General features: G+C 48.0%; 1 protein-coding gene across 4 annotated transcripts in view; it reads left to right on the forward strand.

The window, feature by feature from the left end:
• Positions 1 to 27,137, forward strand: part of LRRC56 (leucine rich repeat containing 56) — a 57,418-nt gene that overhangs the window by 4,989 nt on the left and 25,292 nt on the right. For all 4 annotated transcript variants that reach the window (XR_012787541.1, XM_075566783.1, XM_075566780.1 and 1 more), the window contains exons 4-6: positions 1,615 to 1,675; positions 3,844 to 3,940; positions 16,802 to 16,999. Coding sequence is in view for 3 of the 4 variants with exons in the window: in XM_075566783.1 (XP_075422898.1) it covers positions 1,615 to 1,675; positions 3,844 to 3,940; positions 16,802 to 16,999 (356 nt within the window). In the remaining variant the exon portion in view is untranslated. The remainder of the gene's footprint in view (positions 1 to 1,614; positions 1,676 to 3,843; positions 3,941 to 16,801; positions 17,000 to 27,137) is intronic.

The following is a 27,137-nucleotide window of genomic DNA, read 5'->3' on the forward strand; positions in this document are numbered from 1 at the left end:
CAACGTGGGCTGAAACCCATTAGTTTATTACCTAGTTCTAGATACTCCAAAATGCCTAATAAGCATCTAGTACATCACAGGCCCTTGCACCCCTGAGGCTCTATTGACGTTCTAGGTATGTCATGGCACAAAAGCTCGTGTTCCAAGAGTTGATCGGGCATGCCTCTCAAATAGAGGGGTCGGCTGGGGTGGGGGGAGGGGATTCAGGTGACCATGTGATTGCTGCTGAAGCGATCACATGACCGTAAATTCTGGAGAGCTGGTACAACTGTCACGGGCCCGGCAGCTTTGGGGCGAGCCTGCCGCGGCCGATACCGGAAGTAGGGCCCGACCGGGAAGTCGGGTACAACTTCAGCGAGTGTACGACTGGGCCCTCCTCTGCCACCCTGCTGGTCGCTCATTCGCAGCTGGAGCTGGGTCCGCAGGTACTGAGGGCCTGCTAACCCCCCGTTAACCTCCAAATGTTACACACCCTTTAACCACCTTGACATCCTTGAGGCTCAGGTCCCTGTATAAGCTGTGCTCAGGTCCCTGTATAAGCTGTCTCCAGCCCTGCTTATACTTACTTCAATTCTTAGGGCTGTTCTATAGTGGGCGCGCTTGCTCCACCGTGCGTGTGTGCGTCACTTCTAATTGGCTGTGGTTAGTCAGCCTTTCTATAATAGGGCCACGCAGCTACCGCCGCTGTAATATGTGTGTGTGTATGTATATATATATATATATATATATATATATATATATATATATATATATATATATATATATATATATACACACACAGTGTTCGACAAACCTATACATTTGCTCGCCCAGGGCGAGTGGATTTAACCCCCGGGCGAGTAAATATTGGCCCAAGCAGCACACGTTTGGTACTAGGTGGCGAGTAGATTTTTTTGTGTGGCGAGTAGATTTTTTGGTGATTTGTCAACCACTATATATATATATATATATATATATATATATATATATATATATATATATATATATATATATATATATATATATATATTATCAACATTGCACAATAAAAATAATAATTTTTATTCATCCAACATGTCTTTTTTATTTTAAAAATATTATTTAATAAATTATTAACTCACACAATCTATACACACACACACAGTTACCCAGTGACACACACAAACACACAGTACCTTCCAAGATTGTCGCTCACAGCATACACACAAAAAGAGTGCGTCACGTGCACACGGTTCGCACAGGCGCGAGCCCACACCTACTATAGAACAAGCCTTATGCATGCTATAATGTGGTTGCCCTGTAACTCATCCTATATCGCCTTATAAGCACTCTCTCAAACCACACGCTGGAGTGTAACAGAGAGGCAAGATAGCTTGGTATGACTGAAAACAATGACACTGAGTTAGAAGCAGGGGAGCCTGGCTCAAACCCCGGTGTCAGCTCCTTGTGCCCTTGGGCAAGACACTTTATCTCCCTGTGCCTCAGGCACCAAACAATTTATTGCAAGCTCTGCGGGACAGGGACTCGCACCAGCAAAAATGTTATGTACACCGCTGCGTACACTGTCAGCACTATACAAATAAAAAAAACCCGATTATTATTAATAGATGTAAATGTTGTCTCTGAATGTTGCAGGTAACTATATGCCCAGCCTAAGGCAGCTGAAACTCAACAACAGTCTGATATTGTCCGTGAGGTAAGAAGACCGTCCCCCTATTATAGGGCTCTTAGCTGGCGGCCCGCGAAGGACCTTTACGCCCGGGCCATGGCGCCTTCGCCTGCGCTGAGGCGTGCGGAGGCTGTGGGAAAGCGGGTGCTGGGGGGGCGGGGGGGGGCGTTCCTAGGAGCATCACGGAGCTGGTTCGCCCTCATTGGGCGAAGCGCTCCCGTGACCTGCGTGTCGCGCCAAAAAAATCCGTTTCGACTGATTTCTTGCGCAACGCGCGCTGACCTCCGCCCGTGTGCGCCCGCACGGTCTATGGGCGCGATCACTGCCTTAAGGCAATCTGCTCGCGCCCCGTGCGGACGCCCCCGCGCGGTCTCTCACACCATGGACTCCGCCTTAGACTCACTGCTGCAGCTAATTTCACACTAGTTGCTCAGGCAGCTTAAGGGCAGTTTTTCCCACTGAAATGGGAAGGTGCTTCCGGTACGTCCTGGTTTTTTTAATTTCCCGCGTCACTATTGCTTATAGGAAGTCGCAAAGGATGACGTGGCGGATTCCTATTGGCCCGTGGGAAGCGGGCGATTGAAACCTCCATTTTCTTTCCCGGGGAGGGGAGGAACCGGTGGCACCTTCCCCCAGTAAGTGAGCTGAAATGGACACTGGTAATGTTAAAAAACAAAAAAAAATGGGTTTTCAAAAAGATTCTGTACCGGGGAACTGCTACAGACATTACGATAAGCTTGTGCCCTGGCCTAATACATGTTGGCGTGTCTGCCAGTCAAGGGGTTCAGAAGACCTCTGGGTAAGAGGTTTATGGAGCTTTTCAAGAGGCAGTGCTAAAATCATTGTATAAACAACGTGTTGGGTAAAAATGAGTCTGTTTCTTCAGGTACAACCAATAAAGTGCTCGCTGCAACGTTGAAGCGCTCTCTACTGGTCAGCGCTATTGTGGGCCTACACTCACACTCATAGGCTGCTGGACATCCCTGCAGCATCCACTGTGAGGGCAGCTTTTCCCGTTACCAACCTTTAGTGACTTCTCTCTCACATCCTGGCCGTATAAAGGGATATCCTGTGACTACCTCCGAACCAGCAGTACTATGTGGGATTGTCACTGCGTATGAATAGAACTAGCATATAGGCTAGTTCCCTCCTAAGGCTGTGCGTATAGTGCCCGCGACGGGCGACGTCGGCCAAAAAGAAATACATTGCCGCCGCCGCGTGCGCTTATAGTAAGCGCGACTGCGACAATGCGACGGAGCGACATCGCGTCGCCAAATTTGGAAGATGAATATTTGATTTTTTTTAGGGGCTGTCGCCTCATGTGACAGCCCCTGAACCAATGAAATGCCAGAAAGCCAGCGGCACCGTCGCAAAGCGAAATATAACTTTCGCTAGCAGCCCGTCGCGGGCACTATACGCGCTGCCTTAGGCACTACCCTCTCTAGGTGGCACGCTATTAATCCTCCACACATCTACCTTAGCCTTTAATATTTGTTCCTATTATTAACCGACCCCATTATATGTGTAATAAAAGTAATTTTTCTTAACTCATTCACCACTTCCCATTTGTCAGACTGGTTATAAGTGCACCCAATAGGGGCTTTCTTCTCTTTCTATAACTACTGTACTGGTATCTGTTTCTTCAGGCCCTGTTTAATTCTATGCTTATCTGGCAATGGAAAACCATTGTCCTCTCCCATAGTCTCTTTAACCTCATGCTGCTGCTATTAGTCAAACAAAACAACTCTGGGTGAACAATATGCCTGTATACCCAACAATTTACAAACAGTCTTATCGGAAAAGAGATTAGGTAAAGATGCTTTAAAAAAAAAATACCCAGAGCATTTGGATATTAAGAAGACCATTGCCGTCTGAACAAGGGATTTAAAAATACTTTGATTGTTTAACCCTGTGTTTCCCAACTCCAGTCCTCCGGGAACCCCAACAGGTCAGGTCTTAAGGATATCCCTGCTCCAGCACAGGTGGCTCAGTCAAAATGACTGAGCTGCTGATTGACCCAGCTGTGCTGGAGCAGGGATATCGTTAAGACCTGACCTGTTGGGGTTGCCTGAGGACTGGAGTTGGGAAACACTGGGTTAACCACTGTGCCACTTTCATTGGTTCACTGAGGTTCTAGGAGGGGCTGGATGTTCTGAAGGGTCCATAACACTTTGCTGTGTGTCCCCCTCTTACAGGGACCTTGGAACCTCGCTGTCACACTTGCAGGTGCTATGGATGGCTCGGTGTGGCCTTACTGACCTGGATGGTATTTCCTCCTTCTGTTCCTTAAAGGTAAGCTGAAGAAAGAGCTGTCTCAAAGCCGGTCTAGGAGAATTAGCCGCGACCCGAAAAATCCTACCGTTAACCACTTACCCGAAAAATCCTACCGTTAACCACTTACCCGAAAAATCCTACCGTTAACCACTTACCCGAAAAATCCTACCGTTAACCCTTTACTCTAAAACCCCAAACATTAACCCTTTACTCTAAAAACCCAAACATTAACCCTTTACTCTAAAAACCCTAACCTTAACCCGCGACCCTAAAAAAAAACTGACGTTAACCCCTTACCCTAAATATTCTACCAATTAACCCCTTATCCTAAAACCCCTAATCTTAACCACTTACCATAAAAACCCTAACGTTAACCCCTTACCCTAAAAATCTTAACGCATAACCGTAACGCTAATCACCTACCTCAGGGCCAAAACGGCCGCGGCTAAACGGCCGCGGCTAAAAAGTCCCATTTCCATCTCTGAGCTGCTTCAGCTAAGCAGCTGTTTACTTCATTCTATTGTCGTGGAACTGTCACCTGCCACCAATGACTACATTACACCCAGGCACCTGCCGGTAGCCCTGGCTGGGAATCGCACCAGCCTCCCGATCCGGGTATTCGGTGCTGTGATGGGGCCTGTATTTGTTAAACCTTAAACCTTACAGGGCACCAGAGCGCCCACCTGGTGCCCCATCCCTTCCGGGCATGCGTTCTCTTGATCACAAACAGGCCCCTGGAGCGGAAGTAGAGAGGGCAGCACATCTGTTTTGATGGAGCCGGCCGCTCTGTCGGAGCAGTCAGCCCGTTCACCCCTAGAAAACGAGCAAGTGCCTATGACGTAACAGGTACAATTAGGAGTCAATTAGGGAGAGGGAGTGGCTCAGTGAGTAAAGACACTGGCACTGAGTGTGAAGCAGGGGAACCTGGTTCAATTCCCGGTGTCGGCTCCTTGTGACCTTGGGCAACTCACTTTATCTCCCTGTGCCTCAGGCACCAAAAACATAGATTGTAAGCTCCACAGGGTAGGGACCCGTGCCTGCAAAATGTCTCTGTAAAGCGCTACATAAAACTAACAGCGCTATACAAGAACATGCTATTATTATTATTATTATTATTATTATTATTATTATGGCATGGTATAGGTGCAGTGAACTAATAGCTCTTTTCAGTCTCCCCCCTGCTCGCGCCCCCTCATTACCTTGTCTTCGGCGTCAAATGACGCTGCAAGGTCACATGGCATCACGCTGCCATGGCAATGTGATGTCACGTGACCCTGCAGCATCATTTGACGCCGCGTTACCATGGCGACGTGTCGCCCAAGGCAAGGGAAGTTGCAGAGGCCTGACGCGATCCCCGGGCACTTAATTTAAATGCCTTGGGGAAGAGCGTGGGGCGTCTGCAACCGCCGTGCCCCCGCCTTGAACATCTTGTGCCCCCCAGTTTGCGCACCACTGGTGTATATAATCAATAACATGAGGGAGTGGCTCAGTGAATCCGGTGTCAGCTCCTTCTGACCTTTGGGCAAGTGACTTTATCACCCTGTGCCCCAAAAAATAGATTGTAAGCTCTCCGGCCAGGGACCTGTGCCTGCAAAAATTCTATATACCGTGTTGTGTACATGTCATTGCTATACATGAAAAAACAAATATGGGCCGCAAACGCAACCAGACAAGTAACGAAAAAATATGAAGTGGATAGGAATGGCTTGCACTATGGCAGTAGGTAGAAGCCTGGATACAATATTATGTTTATTAATTAATTTGCGCTTAATATATTCTTTCACCCTATGTCATTGCTATATAAAAATAAACTATTTTTATTTTTGCAGTGGAACATTTTAATGAGCGCATTATTTCAATTGCCAGGGTTAACTAAGGCTGCGCTTATAGTGCCGACGTCGCGTCTGAACAAATGCATTATCGCCATCATCGGCGCTTATCGTGCGCGCGACCAAGCGACAGCGCTACCAAAAATCTGGTGATCACTGTTATTTGATTTTTTTTCGCCAACGGTCTCCCCTTGTGGCCAATCAGAGAGCTTCGCCGTCCCTCGGCCTTCCCCTTTTATGACGTCACTGGCCTTGTAGCCAGCGACATCGCCTAAACTTGAATTACAACTATGGCGACGGGTGACATCATCGGTCACTATAAGCACAGCCTAAATCACAGGTGAGCTGAAGGCTCCTAAGGACACAAAGCACCCTATAAGGATGGTGTCCAGGAGCCCGCCTGGGCTGGTGTGCTGACAAGACTGCTGCTCTTTCTGGTCCAGATTCACTCAACCCCAATAAGGGTAAAAAAGAAACAAAAAAATGGGTTATTTTTACAGGGTGATTTCAACGTGTTTGCACATACAATAACACATGTTATTATCGTTTCGTTGTAAAGCACCCGCTTATTCCGCAGCGCGGTGAGGCCGTACAGAGGGACATTGTATTGTATTGTATTGTATGTCTTTATTTATATAGCGCCATAAATGTACATAGCGCTTCACAGTAGTAATACATGTGGTAATCAAATAAATAACAGATAATGTAAATAACAGATCATGGGAATAAGTGCTTTAGACATAAAAGTAACATTAAGGAAGAGGAGTCCCTGCCCCGAGGAGCTTACAGTCTAATTGGTAGGTAGGGAGAACGTACAGAGACAGTAGGAGGGAGTTCTGGTAAGTGCGTCTGCAGGGGGCCAAGCTTTATGTATCGTGTTCTTTAAGCAAGTGTGTTTTAAGGTGGGTCTTAAAGGTGGATAGAGAGGGTGCAAGTCGGGTACTGAGGGGAAGGGCATTCCAGAGGTGTGGGGCAGTCAGTGAAAAAGGTTTAAGGCGGGAGAGGGTTTTAGATACAAAGGGGGTAGAAAGAAGACATCCTTGAGAAGAACGCAAGAGACATCCATTGTATAAACAGAATGTCTTACAATAAGGACAAACAAGCGCAAACAGATACAGAGACGTAATGAGGGCCCTGCTCCTGAGAGAGTACAATGTAGAGGGAGTAAGGGACAATGTTGGAACAAAAGGTAAAATGGCGGTTATTGTGGGATAGAGCTGCGGTGTGCAAACTGGGGGGGGGGGGGCTAGATTTTCTGGGGGGGGGGGCGCTCTCCCCCCAGGCATTTAAATTAAATGCCGGGGGACCGCGCGAGGCCTCTATAACACACTTACCTTCCCGCGACGCGTCATCGTAGTACCATGGCAGCGTGATGTCACATGACCCCGCTTGTCATTTGACGCCGGGGTCGAGCAGGGGGGGAGGGGTAGGCGCCGAGGAGAGCAGGCAGGGGTGTGCACGGGGAAAAGTTTGCGCACCCCTTAGATAGAAGTATGCCTCAGGGTGGGGGTATATTGTCCAGCCGTACATATGAGTTTAATTTAACGATATGAGTTTAATTTAACAGAAATGAGTCATTAATGGCAAATGACACCGGCCGCGTCCTTGTGGGTGCGTGCGTGACCGTGCGCGTGGCTTAGCGCGCGCCTCTAGGAGGAGCAATTTGTGACGGGGGAGGGGGAGTGAGGTGCGCGTGTCGGGGGCGTGACCGTGACAGAGCTGGTTCATTGGGCGACCCGTCCACGTGACCCGGCCCTCGTACGACAGAAACACATTGATTTGTTGCTTTGCGTGCGCTGGCGCTCTGCATCGCGTGCTCTAAGGCCTGCCTCATGGAAGGAAAAAACTGTCCTACGTTCCGGTTGTGGTCTCGGCACCCGTAGGTGTCAGTGCAGTCACTGGTGGACGGAGGAGGGTGCAATAGGGGACCTCTAGATAGATCAGAGCTGGGAGGGATACCCCACACCTATAGAAGCTCTCTGATCTGGGTCCTGCTCTCCTCTGCTCTCCGGTATCCCGCGTGCAGCCTTCTGAGGAGTAGAATGGGAAGAAAGAGGATCCGGCGCCACTGCAAGTGACAAGCATCCAGGCCACTTCCGGGTAAGTTGAAAAAACTTTATTGGCACATTACACACACACGGCTACACCATGATCTCCCCCTCAACGCGTTTCACGCTATGGAACAGCGCTTCGTCCAAGACGAAACGCGTTGAGGGGGAGAGCATGGTGTAGCCGTGTGTGTGTAATGCGCCAATAAAGTTTTTTCAACTTACCCGGAAGTGGCCTGGATGCTTGTCACTTGCAGTGGCGCCGGATCTTCTTTCTTCCCATTCTGCCTCATGGAAGCACTGCATTTTGATCGCGCCGGCCACTATCGTTACCATGGCGCTACCGCCCAAACATAGCGTCAGTTTTTAGCACCTACCCCAGGCTGCCATTAAGCCAATCTCGCCTATGTATATAATGGCCACTATATACATAGGCGAGATTAGATTAGCCAACCTAAAACAAACAATATTAGCGATGTAGAACGTCTTAAAATATGTATCCCTTAGCAGCCCCAGGGGCGAGCTAGTCATGGGTTTAATATTTGGCCGTATGAATGTTATGTTTTTGTATGATTATTTATTTGTACGGTGTTTATGTTTTATGGTAACCCCTTAGGTGCCTGAAGGCATTCCCTTGCAATGCAATGCTAGCCTCAGGCACCAGAGCAGTTACATTATTTTGCTCAGTGTGTTATGACAGGCTCGCCCGGCACAAACAGTACTTACAGTGTTTTTATCATTTACTGTAGTGCTGTCGGGGTGGGAGCAAAATCAGCTAGAATTAAGAATGACCAGATCCGCGCACATCCACATTCGCTGACACCAGGCATTGCGTCATTATTAAACCTTTCTCATTACTTATCTCATGCTGCATTAAAGCCTGCGCAGCTTTAACTAGTTGTAATATTTCACTTAAATTGGGGTTTTAGTTGCATATTGTGGCCACAGGATCAGTGGCGTGACTACAATTTCTGGGCCCCCCTGCAAAGAAAATGTAAAGACCCCCTCACTCTCTCCCTCTCTACTCTCTCTCTCCCTCCCTCTCTACTCTCTCTCCCTCTCTACTCTCTCTCTCTACTCTCTCTCCCTCTCTACTCTCTCTCTCCCTCTCTACTCTCTCTCTCTATTCTCTCACTCTCCCCACTATTCTCTGTCACTTCACCCCTCCTCTCTCACTACCCCCTCTCCTCTCTCACTATCCCACTCCTCTCTCACTATCCCCCTCCTCTCTCACTCTCCAACCTTCCTCTGTCACTCTCCCCCTCCTCTCTCAATCTCCCAGCCCTCCTCTCTCTCCCCCGTCCTCTCACTCTTCCTCTCTGTCTCCCCCCTTCCTCTCTCTTCCTCCCTTCTCTGTGTCCTCCCCCCCCCCTCCTCTCTCACTCACCCAGCCCTCCTCTCTCACTCTCCCCCCTCCTCTCACTCTCCCCCCCTCTCACTCTCCCCCCTCCTCTCTCTCTCCCTCCTCCTCTCTCTTCTCCCCCTTCCTCTCTCTTCTCCCCCCCTCCTCTCTCATTCAGCCGTCCTCTCTCACTCTCCCCCTCTCTCTCACTCTCCCCCTCTCTCTCACTCTCCCCCTCCTCTCTCTCTCCCCCTCCTCTCTCACTCTCCCTCCTTCCTCTCTCTTCTCCCCCCCTCCTCTCTCACTCTCCCCCCTCCTTTCTAACTCAATTCCACTCCCTTTCACTCAATTCCTCCCCTCCTCACTAACTCTCTCTTCCCTCCTCTCTCACTCAACTTCCTCAATTCCTCCCCTCTCACTCACTTCCTCCCCCCCTCCTCCTCACGCTCAATCCCCACCCCCTCCTCTGCACACTGAATACCCCTCTTTTTCACTCAATTCCTGCGTTGGTGGGAAGCCGGGACCTCGCGCGCCCAGTATGATACGTTTGCACGCTACGCCAGAGTGACCCCCAGATCTGGCACGTTCTAACTTCTAATGTCATTCTTTTATCACCAGGTCCTCTGAGCCAGGGGCGCAAGCAGAGAATCCGATTGGGGGGAAGTCGGCAAGTGGCGACGCGCTGTCATGGCAACGCATCGCCATGTGCCATCGCGTTGCCATGACACCGCAATGCGGATAGAGGAGGGCTGTTCTCTTACAGAGTCCCTGCTCTCTCCCATGGCAACAAGTTCCATTGCTGTGGGGGAAGAGTGCAGGGCCCCTGCAGGAACGATTGCAAGTCTTAGGGGTGCAGGTGGACCTTTACACCCCCCCCTCTAGTTGCGCTCCTGTTCTGAGCTGCATTGCCCCTGCGTCTCTTTAAAAACAATTATATTAAGATTTCAACCACACATAATATAAGTTATGGTGGGTAAAGCAGTGACAGAAACCCTCCACCGCGCAGTGTGCCGCAAATACCGCTTGTGAGCTCATTCTCAGGTTTTACGTTAAGGCTTAAAACTCAAAATATGTAACTAAAACCCCATTTTCAATGAAAATATTAGAAACAGTTAAAGACGTGCAGCTTCCAGGCAGCATAATCTGAGTAATAACAAAGGGTTAAGGAGGCTGAAATGTTGACTTTTAGTGAATTTGGATGTGCGTTAATCTTGTGTTTTTTTGCTGTTACATGATATTCCCGATTTTAACTTCATTTAAAGACAATTTTAACTACATTTTGCAGGACACGGGTTAAATGACCGCAATATTTATTGCAAAAGGGTCATCTTTTTTTCTAGATTGCGTGTACGATATGAAGACATTTGTAGGTTAAACTCATGAGTTCTTTTCTCTTATCGAGTACGTATGTATATCTTTATTTACGTAGCGCCATTAATGCACATACAGGCGCACAGCAGTAATACACGACATAATAATATAAACTAACAAATAATACAAATAACACATAAGCGCTTCAGACATACAAGTAACATTAGGAAAAGGTCTCCCTGCCCTGAAGAGCTTACAATCTAAGTATGATTTAGTCGGGTTTATCATAGTTTATTAATAACTTAATTTCATACAGCGCCTTTCTCCCAATGGGACTCAAAGCGCTTCACAATTACAGTACTGTATAGCACGCAGTACACAGCACATGGGAATTTTTTCCAAGTTTTGTGGATCTAGGTCTCTGTCTATATTTCCTGCATGGAGGGTTTCGCTGCCCTGTAATCATTCCTGGAGGTGAACTAGAAAGTAGGACACTGAGCAATATATAAGGGAGGTGTCCTGGTGTGTACCTGCCCTGTGTGAAGGGGTTTGCTGCTCTGATCTCCAACCTTCTGGTTAACCTGCAGCCATAGGGGCTTGTATGGTACAGGTAAAGGCTTGTATGGTACAGGTAAAGACTTGTGGCCTTGTGTGCTTGTATGGTACAGGTAAAGGCTTGTGGCCTTGTGTGCTTGTATGGTACAGGTAAAGGCTTGTATGGTACAGGTAAAGGCTTGTGGCCTTGTGTGCTTGTATGGTACAGGTAAAGGCTTGTATGGTACAGGTAAAGGCTTGTGGCCTTGTGTGCTTGTATGGTACAGGTAAAGGCTTGTGTGGTACAAGTAAAGGCTTGTGGCCTTGTGTACTTGTATGGTACAGGTAAAGGCGTGTGTGCTTGTATGGTACAGGTAAAGGCGTGTGTGCTTGTATGGTACAGGTAAAGGCGTGTGTGCTTGTATGGTACAGGTAAAGGCGTGTGTGGCTTGTATGGTACATGTAAAGGCTTGTGTGGCTTGTATGGTACAGATAAAGGCTTATGTGTCTTGTAGGGTACAGGTACACTGTTGTGTACGTATAGGACAATTGGCAGCGGCCGTTTAGACGCGACCATTCACCCGTTTCGTCACAGAGACGTTTGGCCGCTACAGGTAATGATCCCCTAAAACCCAAACCTTAACCCCGTACCCTAAAAACCTTAACCCATTAACCCCTTACCCTTAAACCTTAACCCCTAATCCTAACGCTAATCACCTACCTCAGGGCCGAAATGGCCAGTGGCAGCCAGCTGTTAGTGGCGGCAAAACCAGCCCTTTTCCGTCAGTGAGGGGGCTGTCAGGGGACGGTATGTGAAGGGTTAGTGTCGTGATTGGGGTCAGAGGACTGTGAAGTAACAGGTCCCACCCGAGGGACCAGACTGTTCCCGTGTTTCGTTTGTGTTTGCTGTTTTATTCCCGAACAAATTCAAATAGCCCGAATAAACCATTTCCTAAGCATCGCAAAGGGCTTTTTTGGGGGGCAAAATACTGTAAGTGCGCGTAAATCTCATATTTAACTTGTGCTTGAGTGCTTCCATGTACAGTAAAAGCTTTGTTATACGTCAAATGCCGGACATTTATTTATCAAATATTTTACCAGGAAGTAATACATTGGGAGTTACCTCTCGTTTTCAAGTATGTCCTGGACATAGAGTTATAATGACAAATAATACATGGTTACAAATACAGTTACATAAGTGAACAGGGTATACATTATATACAAATTGCATGCATACTTAAAGATAATATATATATTATGGGCGTATGTAACAATTACAGACCAGACTAAAATGTGAAACAGCTTTGGTTTTGAAAGAACTTAAACTGGTGCCGGATAAGCAAAAATTCCGGTTAACAAAGGAATACCATAATTGTAGTATAACATTTCAAAGAATTACAACACATGATAAAGTATAAAATAGTATACAGGTACTCGCTAATACTACTGTAATACTGTCAAAAAGAGCCGGCTGCGCTCGTAAATACTCGGAGCGACATGGAGGTGCCAGATAGCTTTGGTACGGATTCCGCTTACCACATAGACGATTTGCATTGGGCTAGATCAGAAATTTCGGATACTAAAGATAAAATGCCGGATAATACAGGTTTTACTGTGTTAACTTGACATTTCTCAACCTGCGTCAAAATGATTCTTTTTTTTTTTTGTTTACCGCCCTTTGGCGCACAGCGATGGCCTGCGCTCGGCTTACATATGTAAATGGTTTATACTAAAAACAAATGTTTCTGTGCGGCCAAAAGAAAGGAGAAAGTCCAGACAAATCGGCCACCAAGGTCAACTTAGCATAAACCTTAAAAGTCTGTTCATCGTGTTTGGCGCAGAATTGCGTTTCTATGTATCGACCGCAGATGTTTTATTATATATAGGTTTAGCGAAATGCATTGCTGTATGTTCACAATTTGGGTATTAGAAATAATATTTCAGCAACCAGTTTATATTGACTTTTATACCAATGGTATTTGGGACCAAGACTAAATTTTTAAAGCTTCCAGTGACTGAGCTCCAGATCAGAACCAACGCTAACACAACCCTAACTCCTGTTACTAGTTTTAAATACCTGGGCATATGGTTTGACTCCCACTTAACATTTGGGTTGCACATTGATACCCTGACATCCAAAATCTATGCCAAACTAGGTGTACTTTACAGGAACAAATCCTCCCTAAGCCTGCTGGTCAGAAACCATATCGCACAGCAGATGCTAATACCAATAATAGACTATGGAGACATAGTTTACGGCTCGGCACCCCAAACCCACCTTAGCAAACTTGACACCCTCTACATCTCAATATGCCGTTTCGTTCTCCAATGCAACTACAACACACATCACTGCGAAATGCTCAAAGAACTAGATTGGTCATCACTCGAGTCTAGGCGCAAAGTTCACCTTTCCTGTCTTGTCTTCAAATACTTTCTGGGCAAGCTACCCAGCTACCTGAACAAGCTCCTCACCCCTACCACACGCAGCACCTATCACCTGAGATCAGACTCCAAGAGACTGTTCATGGTCCCAAGGCTCAACAAAGTATCCGGCCGCTCCTCCTTCTCTTACCGTGCACCCCAAAACTGGAACAACCTGTAAGGCAATGCGCACGGCCATACAGCGCACGTGTGCACGAGCGCGATAGCGTGTCCGATTTTTCACAAGACAAAATCTTTTGGTTTTGTCTCTCGACGGCCGGGTCACGTGCGCTGTTCAGCCAATGAGGGCGAACCGTTCACGTGATATCACGGACACGCCCCCAAACATTGAATTGGAGCTGCTCCTAGTCGCGTCAACTCCTCAAGCCCCCGCACGCCGCGGATCGCCTGCGCAGCAGGCGCGCGCATGGCGTCGCATGCTCCATCGCGTGCGCGCCTACTATGTACAAGGCCTCAGACTTGGGAGGGGTGTGATTTCCTCTGGCTACTCACTTGTGTGTGTGTTCAGTAATTGTTTGTACAGCCTGAGTCCCTCTTCCCCTCCTCCTCTTATCTTTATTGTTTCCTGGATGAGGACAGGGTGGGGATAAGGGGAAAGAAAACACGACTGACAAACACTTCCCCATTCGGAGGCCCCTAAGGATTGTTATATAGTCCCTGCTGCGCATGCAGGCCTGCGCCCAGGATTTCGCGTGCTAGGGTGCAAGCGGTGACGCGCGCAGTTAGGGGGCGTGACCCTGACGTCACAGCGTTAGGCCGCGCTGTGATTGGTTCGCAGAGTGGCGACAGAGCGAAAATGCAATATTATTGGATTTTCCCCGGTCTGCCGCGCCACCGCTCACGGCCGCGCACACGCGCGTCCCTAGTATACAAACGTCTGGCTAACACAGCCAATTATAATTGACGCGCGCACGGTAGCGCACACTCTATATTACACGCCTAAGAAATGAAACTGGCCGACTGTGGGACTAATTATGCCTTTCATAGAGAAAAAAAATCCAGTTGCTGGTACGCAAACAGATTCTACAGTAATACCATTTAAAAAAAAAAAATAAGCTATTGCACGCTGCATAAAAGAATTGTGTTAGTAATAATTAAATAATAGCATGTTCTTGTATAACGCTGCTAGTTTTACGTAGCGCTTTACAGAGACATTTTGCAGGCACAGGTCCCTGCCCCGTGGAGCTTACAATGTATATTTTTTGGTGCCTGAGGCACAGGGAGATACAGTGATTTTCCCAAGGTCATAAGGAGCCGACACCGGGAATTGAACCAGGCTCACTGAGCCACTCTCTCTCTTACTAATTTCATAGTTATGAAAAGATCTTAGTACCAACGTTTCGGCCCAGCATAGGGCCTTCATCTGGGTCATAATAAGTGAAAGTACACCCCAATCATCAAAACCAACCAAGGGAGGAGGTTGAAAATAACCTTCAACAAAATTGCACAAAGCAACATGAAAGTGGAAGCCACGTGTCCATAACATGGAGGAATTGAGGCATCGGATGTTTCACTGCAAAGTCCTCCTGGTGTAAAAAAAAAAAAAAGTTGGCACAAGAATGTGTGGTATCCTTCAAACCAATCAGATGTTTAAATGTTTCATATACTAGTCAAGCCGAAACAAAGCAAGGATTTGCATTTAAAGCTGCAGACCAAGCAATATCCTACGTGTGTATTTTTTTTTAATTAATCAGTTCTGTACTATGAGGAAAGTATTATGAGAGGGAAAAAAAGCATTTTTTTTTTAAAACCTGCTAAGAATGACATTTTGAATGTATTATAATGTAACAAGCAACCATTTACAAAGTCACATCCCCTTCCTCTTCTTTTGAGCCCTGCCCTGTCTCTAGCAGCGCACCAATTGTATCTAGTGACTGCCTGGTCACATGATCTTCACATCTTTGGTCCTCTTCTGCTCCACTGACAGCCATTTAGTGAACCCCCGAGCCGAATCTTCGCCGATCAGTCACGGATCGATCGGCAACTTAGCTAATTACTTATCATTGTGTGGATTGTATTAATGCACATTATAAAAGGAAAAAATAAATAAAAAACGGCGGCTTGGACTGCTGCTTTAAGCGATCTAGGACATTTGATCGCAGCCATTTTGCTGTGACCAAATGACCGCCAGCACTTCGGCGTGACAGAACCTGTCGCTGGCTGCTTTGCCGATAAAGTAAGTGTCTAAGCTTAACCATTAACCTAAGCACTTAACCTAAAACCCGTATGCAGGGCATTCGTATGCATCAATATGCAGGTTGCATGCTAGCTGGGTGTCGTACGCGACCTGCATACGAACAAGGGTTAATACTGACGCTCGCAAGCGCTCCCACTTTTCACCTCCGCAAAGGTCCGTCAAATGAACAATATATCCTCTACAGGATCATGGATTAATATACAGCTCACTAGCTGCCCCACTCTTCACCTCTGCAAAGGTCCCTCAAATGAGTTATATCTCTCCTGAATCCGTCCCAATATACCACCGCCACGAACAGCACACAAGTGAGAATGTGACTTAGATATGCAACCAGGATTAATGCACACGGCTACTTTAGCCACCCCACCTTTCTCCTCCACAAGGAACCAGTGAGTTAATACTAACCCCTACTCAATTGCAAATCATAACCATCCACTGCCACCACCTGGGGTATGCAAATAAGATATCAAATTAATATTTGCCAGGGCCTCAGGTCCCTGTTTATTATAGAAAAACATATGCATTTTAACACACCAAAATCAGTTGTGGCAAAAATGTGCCAGAATCGTAATCTCCCCAGAGCGTGCAATCAGTTCATTCAGTGCCCAAAGCATTACTTATTAAATGTTTTAATTTTAATATATATATATATAAATACAGTGCTTAGATTACAGGAAAGGTATTACAAAAAACATACAGTAGCTCATTAACCCCTCAAGCACCAAATGGATTACCTACATAATATCTCATGATATTATCATGACACTTACCGTAATTAAAAAACACTTACTCCAAAAGCACTCAAAAATTGACATGTACTAATCATAAGAATATGTAGTGGTAAAAAAAATAGAAGTAATGACAATTACAGAAGTAGAATGTAAACTTTTTGGCTCAGTAATTAATTGCTCAGTGTCTGCGGCAGCAATATATAACGTAGCACAGTGCGGCCCCACGGCATGCTGGGACCCAGCGCAGATGTCATGATAATCATAATAATGAGAATGTGCCAGCAGCCAGTTACTTGCAGAAAGGGTTAACAATACTAGTCATTGTGTCTTTACTGAGGTTCTCTCTGTGTTCCTGATTGAAATCTTTCAGTCATACTGTGCTGTGCTGGCAGCAGCATCATGAGGCTATCTGTTACCACTTGACATGTCTTCTTTGCCTGTGCAGGAGCTATACCTGGCCTACAATGACCTGAGTGACCTCAGCCAGGTGAGCATGCTGGAGCACCTGGAGATCCTGGACCTAGAGGGGAATAACCTGGAGCACGTGTGCCAGCTGCAGTACCTGGCACTGTGCAGCAACCTAACCACACTCACCCTGGAGGGCAACCCGATCTGTGCCAGGCCCAGCCCTGAGGCCGCCGAGGTGACTCCTTAATGACTTATCATGTGGCAGGGGTCCAAACTGATTGCTGTCCAACAGCTGCACACCATTTAGTATTGGAGGTTCACCCCATGTTATATTCATGGTCACTTATGTTAGAATGGACTTTCACTATGCAGTATTGGGAGTCCGCCATGAAACATTTGGGGTTCCCCATACTTGAATAGAAATACATCATGGTCTAATAGGAGAACCTTGTGCTTTATTGGACGTTTACCATGCACTGTTATATTGGAGCTCCAACATGTAATATTGGTGCTCTATTGGAGGGTATACCATGTAATATTGAAGGCTCATCGTAATGTAATGGAAAGCCATCGTGGTCCTATATGGTGAGGTCTACTATACTCTAATATGAGGACCCCATGATTATTTGGAGGTCTACAATCCTATAATAAAGAGCCACCAAGGTATAATGGAGGTATCGTTATCATTCCTCAATGGAGGACTTCCTTGCTCTACTGGACATCAGCCATATTATAAGGGCTCTTTGTTATATTGGCAAGTCCTCATTGTTCTAATGAAGATAGCGCCACCATGCTCCTATGAGGAGTCCCCATGCTATAATGGAACATTCCTATTCTATATTGAAGGTAGACAGCTCTATGCTATATTGTCCCCCACCCTATGTCCTATATTGGCTTTCTGCAATTCTTTATTTGCTTTAACCTTTTATTATATAGCCCAGCCCGCATGCTCTATTGTCCAGACCCCTCTAACATTGCCCACCCTTATCCAATATTGCCCACGCCCTATTATATTGCCCTCCTCTGATGCCATATTGCCCGCTTCTACACTCCTCAGTCGCCATGCTACATTGTCCACCCCTCCTCCCCCATTATACAGGCATACCCCGCATTAACGTACGCAATGGGACCGGAGCATGTATGTAAAGCGAAAATGTACTTAAAGTGAAGCACTACCTTTTCCCCACTTATCGATGCATGTAATGTACTGCAATCTTCACATACGTGCATAACTGATGTAAATAACGCATTTGTAACAGGCTCTATAGTCTCCCCGCTTGCGCACAGCTTCGGTACAGGTAGGGAGACAGTATTGCTGTTCAGGACGTGCTGACAGGCGCATGCGTGAGCTGCCATTTGCCTATTGATCGAGATGTACTTACTCGCGAGTGTACTTAAAGTGAGTGTACTTAAACCGGGGTATGCCTGTACTGCCTAATTCTGCTATATTGTCAGCCCTTCATGTACAGTAATACACAGTAGCCCGGTTCCTTATGGGACATGGTTATGGGTCCTCTATGCTCCACGATGTGTTGCAAGCCTCTTCCCTGCAGCCAATCCTGTCCTGTGTCAGAGAGGTTAAGGTGATTGCAGAGTTCTGATAGAGACCCAGCTGAGCACAGCGCCCTGCCCCGGTGCAGTGGGCTCCATCTCTCCCCAGGCAGAGCCTCTAATAAGGTTACTCATCCTGTCTGCATCTGGCTCTAGCCTGATCTGATTTTACCTCGAGTGAGATCATCTTCTGTCAACCTCCCCCCCCATGATAAATCCTCCAGGGTTATAGCTGCCAGACAGAAACTGAGGCAGGGAAGGGACACAGGGGGGTGGCAGGAAAAAGAGAGTCACGGTGATAAGGAGACAAAGGTCTGGACCAAGGGCCAATTACAGAAAAAGGGGCACTCACAAGGATAGGAATAGAGGGCACAGGGACAGAACAAAGAGATTGTCACCATGGGAAGGTATATAAGGGACAAAGATCAGTCCTTGGGTCAATATTAAATAATTAAAGTAACCTAATAGTATAGTAAAAGGAGTAGAAAGATTATTAATTGCACAGGAGAAGAATTATGTATACGAGTATGGTATAATTTAGTTAAAAATAAAAAACCATAAAGTATTATAGCATTAAAACATCATAGCAATAATATAAAATAATAAAGAATAGTAAAGAAAATTGTAAAAATAAGAAAAGTTATAGTATACTAAATGTTGAGCAATGGTATAATATATTATTATATTGTTGTATTATCTATTTATAGTAATGGAAGGGTAATAATAGACCATTAGTATAATATACTGTGTAGTAGTATAGAATACTATAATAACATTAGAAAGGTAAGACTAGGGCAATAGTAAGCAAACAATAGTATGGTATAAAATATTATAATATAATAAAAGAACAATAGTATAATAATAACAATAGTTATCATATGCTATCATTTCCATTCTTGTCTAGTCTCGCTGATTTGATATCTTATACTATATTAGTGAAAGCACTGTATGTTTGCCTGCCTGCCTGGATGTCCGGTGTCCCTAGCGGCAATGTCATTGGTCCCTTGGGCCGCCCGCCCCCGCACACCTCTCATTGGCCTCACACACTCACACCACCCCCTTGGCCCGCCCCCCACACCTCGCATTGGCCTGAGGCGGAGTGACGGGCCAAAGGTCCACAAAAAAAAAAAAAAAAACACACAGTGTCACACACACACACACACACACACACACACACACACACACACACACACACACACACACACACACACACACACACACACACACACCTCTCTGTCCTCTCCCCCCCCCACCATCACACTCACCTCCCTCCCACTCCATTCCCTCCCGCTCCACTCACCTCCCTCTCACTCCATTCCCTCCCGCTCCACTCACCTCCCACTCCATTCCCTCCCAGTCCCTCCCCGGCGGGGGGAAACGCGCCCACCTAAGAGGCGCCCGGAAGCCGCTCCACTCACCTCCCGCTCCACTCACCTCCCGCTCCACTCACCTCCCACTCCATTCCCTCCCGCTCCACTCCCTCCCTGGCGGGGGTTGGCACACGCGGCACCTAAGAGGCGCCCGGAAGCCGCTCCACTCCCTCCCGCACTCACCTCCCTCCCCGGCGGGGGCACACGCGGCACCTAAGAGGCGCCCGGAAGCCGCTCCACTCACCTCCCGCTCCACTCACCTCCCACTCCATTCCCTCCCGCTCCACTCCCTCCCTGGTGGGGGTTGGCACACGCGGCACCTAAGAGGCGCCCGGAAGCCGCTCCACTCCCTCCCGCACTCACCTCCCTCCCGCTCTACTCACTCACCTCCCTCCCGCTCTACTCCCTCCCGCACTCACCTCCCTCCCCGGCGGGGGGACACGCGGCACCTAAGATGGCGGCGCCCCGAAGGAGAGGTGACGTGTGTGTGTGTGTGTGTGTGTGTCACTGTGTGTGTGTGTGTGTGTCACTGTGTGTGTGTCACTGTGTGTGTGTGTGTGTGTCTCACTGTGTGTGTGTGACACGGTGTGTGTCTCTCACTGTGTGTGTGTGTGTGTGTGTGTGTGTGTGTGTGTGTGTGACACTGTGTGTGTGTCTCTCACTGTGTGTGTCACTGTGTGTGTGTGTGTGTCTGTGTCACATGGGGGGGGCAGGAGGGGAGAGAGAGGGGGGGAGCGGAGAAACATACAGGGGGAGTGGAGAGGAGAGAGCCGGAAATTTTAACCAACCCACCCCCCTCCTGTCCACTCTCCCCCCCCCTCCTCCCCCCCTCCTCCTCCCGTCCGCTCTCCCCCCCTCCTCCTCCCGTCCGCTCTCCCCCCCCCTCCTCCTCCCGTCCGCTCTCCCCCCCCTCCTCCCGTCCGCTCTCCCCCCCCTCCTCCCGTCCGCTCTCTCCCCCCTCCTCCCGTCCGCTCTCTCCCCCCCCCTCCTCCTCCCGTCCGCTCTCCCCCACACCTCCTCCCGTCCGCTCTCTCCCCCCCTCCTTCTCCCCCCCTCCTCCTCCCGTCCGCTCTCTCCCCCCCCCTCCTCCTCCCGTCCATTCTCTCCCCCCCCCATCTCCTCCCCCCCCTCCTCCTCCCGTCCGCTCTCTCCCCCCCCCATCCTCCTCCCGTCCGCTCTCTCCCCCCCTCCTCCTCCCGTCCGCTCTCTCCCCCCCCTCCTCCTCCCGTCCGCTCTCTCCCCCCCTCCTCCTCCCGTCCGCTCTCCACCCCCCCTCCTCCTCCCGTCCGCTCTCCCCTCCCCCCCCTCCTCCTCCCGTCCGCTCTCCCCCCCCTCCTCCCGCCCGCTCTCCCCCCCCTCCTCCTCCCGTCCGCTCTCCCCCCCCTCCTCCTCCCGTCCGCTCTCCCCCCCCTCCTCCTCCCGTCCGCTCTCCCCCCCCCTCCTCCTCCCGTCCGCTCTCCCCCCCCCCTCCTCCTCCCGTCCGCTCTCCCCCCCCCTCCTCCTCCCGTCCGCTCTCCCCCCCCCTCCTCCTCCTCCCGTCCGCTCTCCCCCCCCTCCTCCTCCCGTCCGCTCTCCCCCCCTCCTCCTCCTCCCGTCCGCTCTCCCCCCCTCCTCCTCCTCCCGTCCGCTCTCCCCCCCTCCTCCTCCTCCCGTCCGCTCTCCCCCCCTCCTCCTCCTCCCGTCCGCTCTCCCCCCCTCCTCCTCCTCCCGTCCGCTCTCCCCCCCTCCTCCTCCTCCCGTCCGCTCTCCCCCCCTCCTCCTCCTCCCGTCCGCTCTCCGTCCGCCCTCCCGTCCGCTCTCCGTCCGCCCTCCCGTCCGCTCTCCGTCCGCCCTCCCTCTCCTTCCGTCCGCTCTCCCCCTCCTCCTAGCGGGAAATTTAACTCACGGGCAACGCCGGGTCTCTCAGCTACACACACACACACACACACACACACAGACACACGTTTACACACACACGTTTACACACACACGTATACACACGTATATACACACACGTATACACACGTACACACACACGTACACACACGTATACACACACACACGTAGGCGCACGCATACACACACACGTAGACACACGTATACACACACACATGTAGACACACGTACAAACACACACGTGTACACACACGTATTCACACACGTATACACACAGGCACACGTAGACACACACACGTAGACACACACACACACACACACACACGTACACACACACACACACACACACACACACACACGTAGACACACACACACACACACACGTAGACACATACACGTAGACACATACACGCACGTAGACACACACGCACGTAGACACACACACATGTACACGGAGACACGTACACACACACATGGAGACATACACACACACACATGTAGACATACACACACACGTATACACACACACGTATACATACACATAATGTATACACACACGTGTATACACACACGTATATACACACACACAAGTGTATACACACACATGTATATACACACACACACACACACGTGTATACACACACACACACTATCCCCAGCACCACCACATCAGCACACCGCTATCCCATGCCCCCCCAGCACACTGGCATTCTCGGCTCCCCGCCATTCTCAGCCCCCATCAACACCATCAGCACCCACACATCGGCACCTTTGCACCTCCCCCATCGGCACACCCACATCCGCACCCCCACATCAGCACCAAACCCTCCCAAATCAGCACACCGATACAATCACCATCAGTACAGCCACAGCAGCACTACCACCGCACATGGGCCGCGTTGACCACTCCTCACCCAAATGCCACACCCACACCACAAACATCCCGGGCAACGCCGGGGCTCTCAGCTAGTAATAGTATAAAATATTCTGATAATGATAAAAGAGTCTTTGTAAACTCACTCAAGTCTGACAGGTCCCACAAAACGGCTTTACCCCATAATCACACAACATACAGCGCTTCCAGGTGCAGCGTGGGATTCTGGGTAACTCCATGCAAATGAGCACATAAAGTGCGTCCCTTTTAATGTGGATCCGTTTAAGCGTATGCCTGCAGTTTTACACAGCTTTGTAGCGAAATCCTGGGTCAAAAAAGTGCATGACAGAGCAAATCTACTCACAGACTATTCTTTCTAACTTTGGGTCTCATCAGTGATGTACCATGAGTGCTCATTTGCTTATCATTACCCAGGATCCCTGGCTGCAGGGGAAGCGCTGCGAGCTGTGTGATTATGAGGTAAGGTAGGTTTGGGGACCTGTGTGAGACGTGAATGTCCTGGGCATGACGCACACTTCGGGCCACTGTCTCGCCTTATGCTTAGACCGTGCACCTGGTTTGGGAGACCTTCCGGCCTGAAAGAACTGTACATGGTTTGTGAGGCCTTTCCGGCTGAGGAACCAAGATTTTCAGTTCACATGGCCTACTGGTTATTGAACGAAGACCTACAGATCTTGGCCCGTTGGGATGAAGACGACGCTGAGGATCTGAATGCGCAGAATCGTGAAAATGTGTCACCGAGAAGTGACCGAGGAGCACTTTTTGAAAGCACAACGTTTCGGGATAACCTTCATCAGGTGAAGAGAAAATAAAAAATGATTAAAACTAGTATAATAAGAGCATAATGATAGTCGGATAATGACAGAGTAATGACAATATAAAGTAGACTCATAGCGTATCCATTGTAAAGTAATAGTAGACTAATAGTCACATAATAGCAATAGAATAGAACCACTACACCAGGGGTGTCCAACCCGTGGTCCGTGAGCTGCATGCGGCCAATCAGTGCCTCATGTGCGGCCCCTACCTAAAATGTTACTACACCATAGGCGAGGGGTCGGCAACATGGCTCTGTCAGCAAGTACTAGCTCAGTTTGGGTGGTCCGGACGGCGGTTTGTGTGTGTGTAAGGGGGGAATTCGGTGGGTGGAGCGGAGTGAGTGTGTGAGGAATTGAGTGGAGGGGGAGAATTGAGTATTGGGTGGGGGATGAAGAGGGAATTGGGGGTGGGGAGAATTGAGTGTGTGGGGGGGATTGAATGAGAAATGAGGAGGGGGAGAGAGACGAGGGGGAGGGAGAGAAAACGAAGAGAGTAAATAAATATATAGGACTAAGCATATTTCTATTTATTTTGCGTGTTTTTTTGCCCATGGGTGGACATGACCAATGACAAACTGTTTTGCACAGAATAACAATGAAAACACAAATGAAAGGGACTTATTATTGTGAGATACATTTCATTCCCCCCGCATATGTTTTTCCTTTCCCTAATTGGTATTGAAGTAAGCTTGTCGTATGTTAATGCTTATATATACCTATTCAACACTATTCAATTTATTATTATTTCTATTATTGTGGCCCTTTGACAATGACGCTGGTAAATTCTGGCTCCAACTCCCAGTCAGGTTGACAACCCCAGCACTATACCAATAGGATACAGTACAGGCAGTCCTCGGTTATCCAACGGAATCCGTTCTGGAAGTAGCGTTGGATAGTGAAACCGTTGTAAAGTGAGCCCATGTTATACAGTGGCGGTGAGCGTTGGATAACGCATTCCGGCGTCGAAAAACGGCCCATAGGGAGGCATTGTAAAGCGTTGGATATGCTATTCGTTGTAAAGTGAAACGTTGGATAACGAAGACTAACTGTATAGCAGTGGCAGAATGATAACACACTCTGGAAATAGTGTAGTAACAGAGGGATAAAATAGAGCAGTATAGTAGAGAAAAATATTGAAGGCTAAAGTATAGTAATAGTATAAGAGAAGAAATATAAAGTAAACTGTAACAACAGTGTTGGAAGAATAAAGTCGAGTACTGTATTAATAGAGCAATAGAATGATTAATGTTATGGCAGTGAAATGGTTAAGGGGTCAGTCTCTCCTAGGAGCAAAGCGTACTAATGGCAGTGACATGGTTAAGGGGTCAGTCCCTCCTAGGGGCAAAGTGTACTAATGGCAGTGACATGGTTAAGGGGTCAGTCCCTCCTAGGAGCAAAGCGTACTAATGGCAGTGACATGGTTAAGGGGTCAGTCCCTCCTAGGAGCAAAGCATACTAATGGCAGTGACATGGTTAAGGGGTCAGTCCCTCCTAGGAGCAAAGCGTACTAATGGCAGTGACATGGTTAAGGGGTCAGTCCCTCCTAGGAGCAAAGCGTACTAATGGCAGTGACATGGTTAAGGGGTCAGTCCCTCCTAGTAGCAAAGTGTACTAATGGCAGTGACATGGTTAAGGGGTCAGTCCCTCCTAGTAGCAAAGTGTACTAATGGCAGTGACATGTTTAAGGAGTCAGTCCCTCCTAGGAGCAAAGTGTACTAATGGCAGTGACATGTTTAAGGGGTCAGTCCCTCCTAGTAGCAAAGTGTACTAATGGCAGTGACATGTTTAAGGAGTCACATCTTAGTGATTTTTAACTGAAATCTGAAACCTATACGTATTTTGAAACCATTTGTTAAAGTCAGTTTCTATGCATGGTGAGCTGAGACTTGGGAGGGGTTGGATTTCCTCTGCCTGCTCCCGCTTATCTGATGTTTCTGTGTGTTCAACAAGAGTTTGAACAGGCAAAAAAAAAAAGCCCTCTCTCTTCTTCCTTAGCCGCTCTCTACTAAGCGCAGGGTGGGATAAGGGTAAAGAGAACGCTTTATTGACAATTATAAGCTAAAGCAGTAAAATTCCGGGCATTATTGAAAACCCTGCTCTCTGATTGGTTCAAATTCCAGGCATTATCCAATCAGTAATTCCCGGAATTTTAACAGCTTGCAAAGTGCAGTTTTCAATGCATTTATTTCCAGCCAATCAGCTTTCAGAACAGCTGAGACAGGGCAGGGGATTGGTTAGAATGAAGTAACAGCTCTGAGACAGGGCAGGGGATTGGTCAGGACGTATCAGCCACGGGTTGACTCCTCCCCCTCCTGAGCTGACAGATTTTCTGAGCAGATTCAGTTGAATTGGGTGGGGGAGTCTGCAAAGAAGTAAGTGGCTGTCTGCAGTTTGTGTGTGAGTGTGTCAGTAGCAGTGTGTGTGTATGCTGTGCTGTTGTGTTGTATATCTGTGTAGTGGTGCTGTGTGTGTGTGTGTGTGTGTGTGTGTATAGAGCTCCAGTGTGTGTGTGTCAGTGTCAGCAGCAGTGTTTATGGGTGTAGCATGTGTGTGTAGCAGCAGTTTGTCTGTTGTGTGTAGAGGTGCTGTGTTGTGTGTTGAGGTGCTGTGTATAGAGGTGCAGTGTTGTGGGGGGGGGTGTAGAGGTGCTGTCTTGTGTGTAGAGGTGGGGGGGGGGAGAGTGTGTAGAGGTGGGGGGGGGAGAGTGCAAAGTTTAGTAAGTGGCTGCATTTTTTATTGTGGCTGCAGTGTATGTGTTGTGCTGTTGTATGTGTAGCAGCAGTTTGTGTGTTAGAGGTGCTGTGTTATGTGTGTAGAGGTGCTGTGTTGTGTGTGTGAAAAGCGTGAATAAATAAGAGTCATCATCTGAGGATCATTTTTGCAGAATGACAAATAAGTTTATTGCAGTGTACGTGCACACGCAGGAGGCAGTTTCAAAATAAAAGTCCCCCAACGACATGGTGGCATACAGGCCTTATTTATAGACAAAATACTAAGCCCACGCCCCCTAAACGAGGTTGCGTGTGCGTAACTACGTAAGCATATAAGATAAACAAAATATGAACATGAACACATTGAGTTAAAAGCATTACGATGAGATTCATATTAGAAATGAAATGACTCAGCTAATATTCCTTATAAAAGCCGGTGACTTTTACTCTACATACGGGACTTCATGGGCACCTCTCTCGGAATGCGAGACGCGTGTTATCTATATTTTATTTACATAACATTTGCGCTTTTCTCCCCTCTTCAAGGTCTTGTGGCTTAGCTGAACAGCTTAATATCAAAAACTTCAGGAGCAGGAAAAATAAAAAATGTCTTTAAACTAACTTCCATACCAACTTTCATACAGACAATAGACAATATCAAGCACCTAAGATGGATGCTGACTCAAAATGGCTGCTTAGATCCCAGTGCTGTTTGTCAGGCCTCCCCCCGCTCCCTGCATCATATTCTCACTTTGTCAGTTCCCTCCTTTTTTATTCTAAAAACATAGCTTTTGAGAATTAAGTTTGTGATGTTAGTCCAGGGACACATAGACAGATTCGTATTGTATACTGGGGTGCTCCATCATCTGATACTGCTCATTGGTATAACTCAGAGGACAAGGGCGCATGCCCTTCACTGTCATAGTCTCGTAAGGCGCTGTGGCCCCAACATGTCTTTTGGAGTTGAATAACTGTGATCGGCATCTTCTTTCTTCAAGGGACTGCTGTTTCTGGCATCTGCAAAGAGTGGCATCAGATTGGAGGGGGGTTAGCACACTTGTGGATCATACCTTTGCAACACGTGACACACACATATATGACAACAAGTAACACCCCCACACACACCAAAGCATTCATAAGTTTTTGCTCCAAG

This window comes from Ascaphus truei, chromosome 12 (assembly GCF_040206685.1).
Source record: "Ascaphus truei isolate aAscTru1 chromosome 12, aAscTru1.hap1, whole genome shotgun sequence".
NCBI lineage: Eukaryota > Metazoa > Chordata > Amphibia > Anura > Ascaphidae > Ascaphus > Ascaphus truei.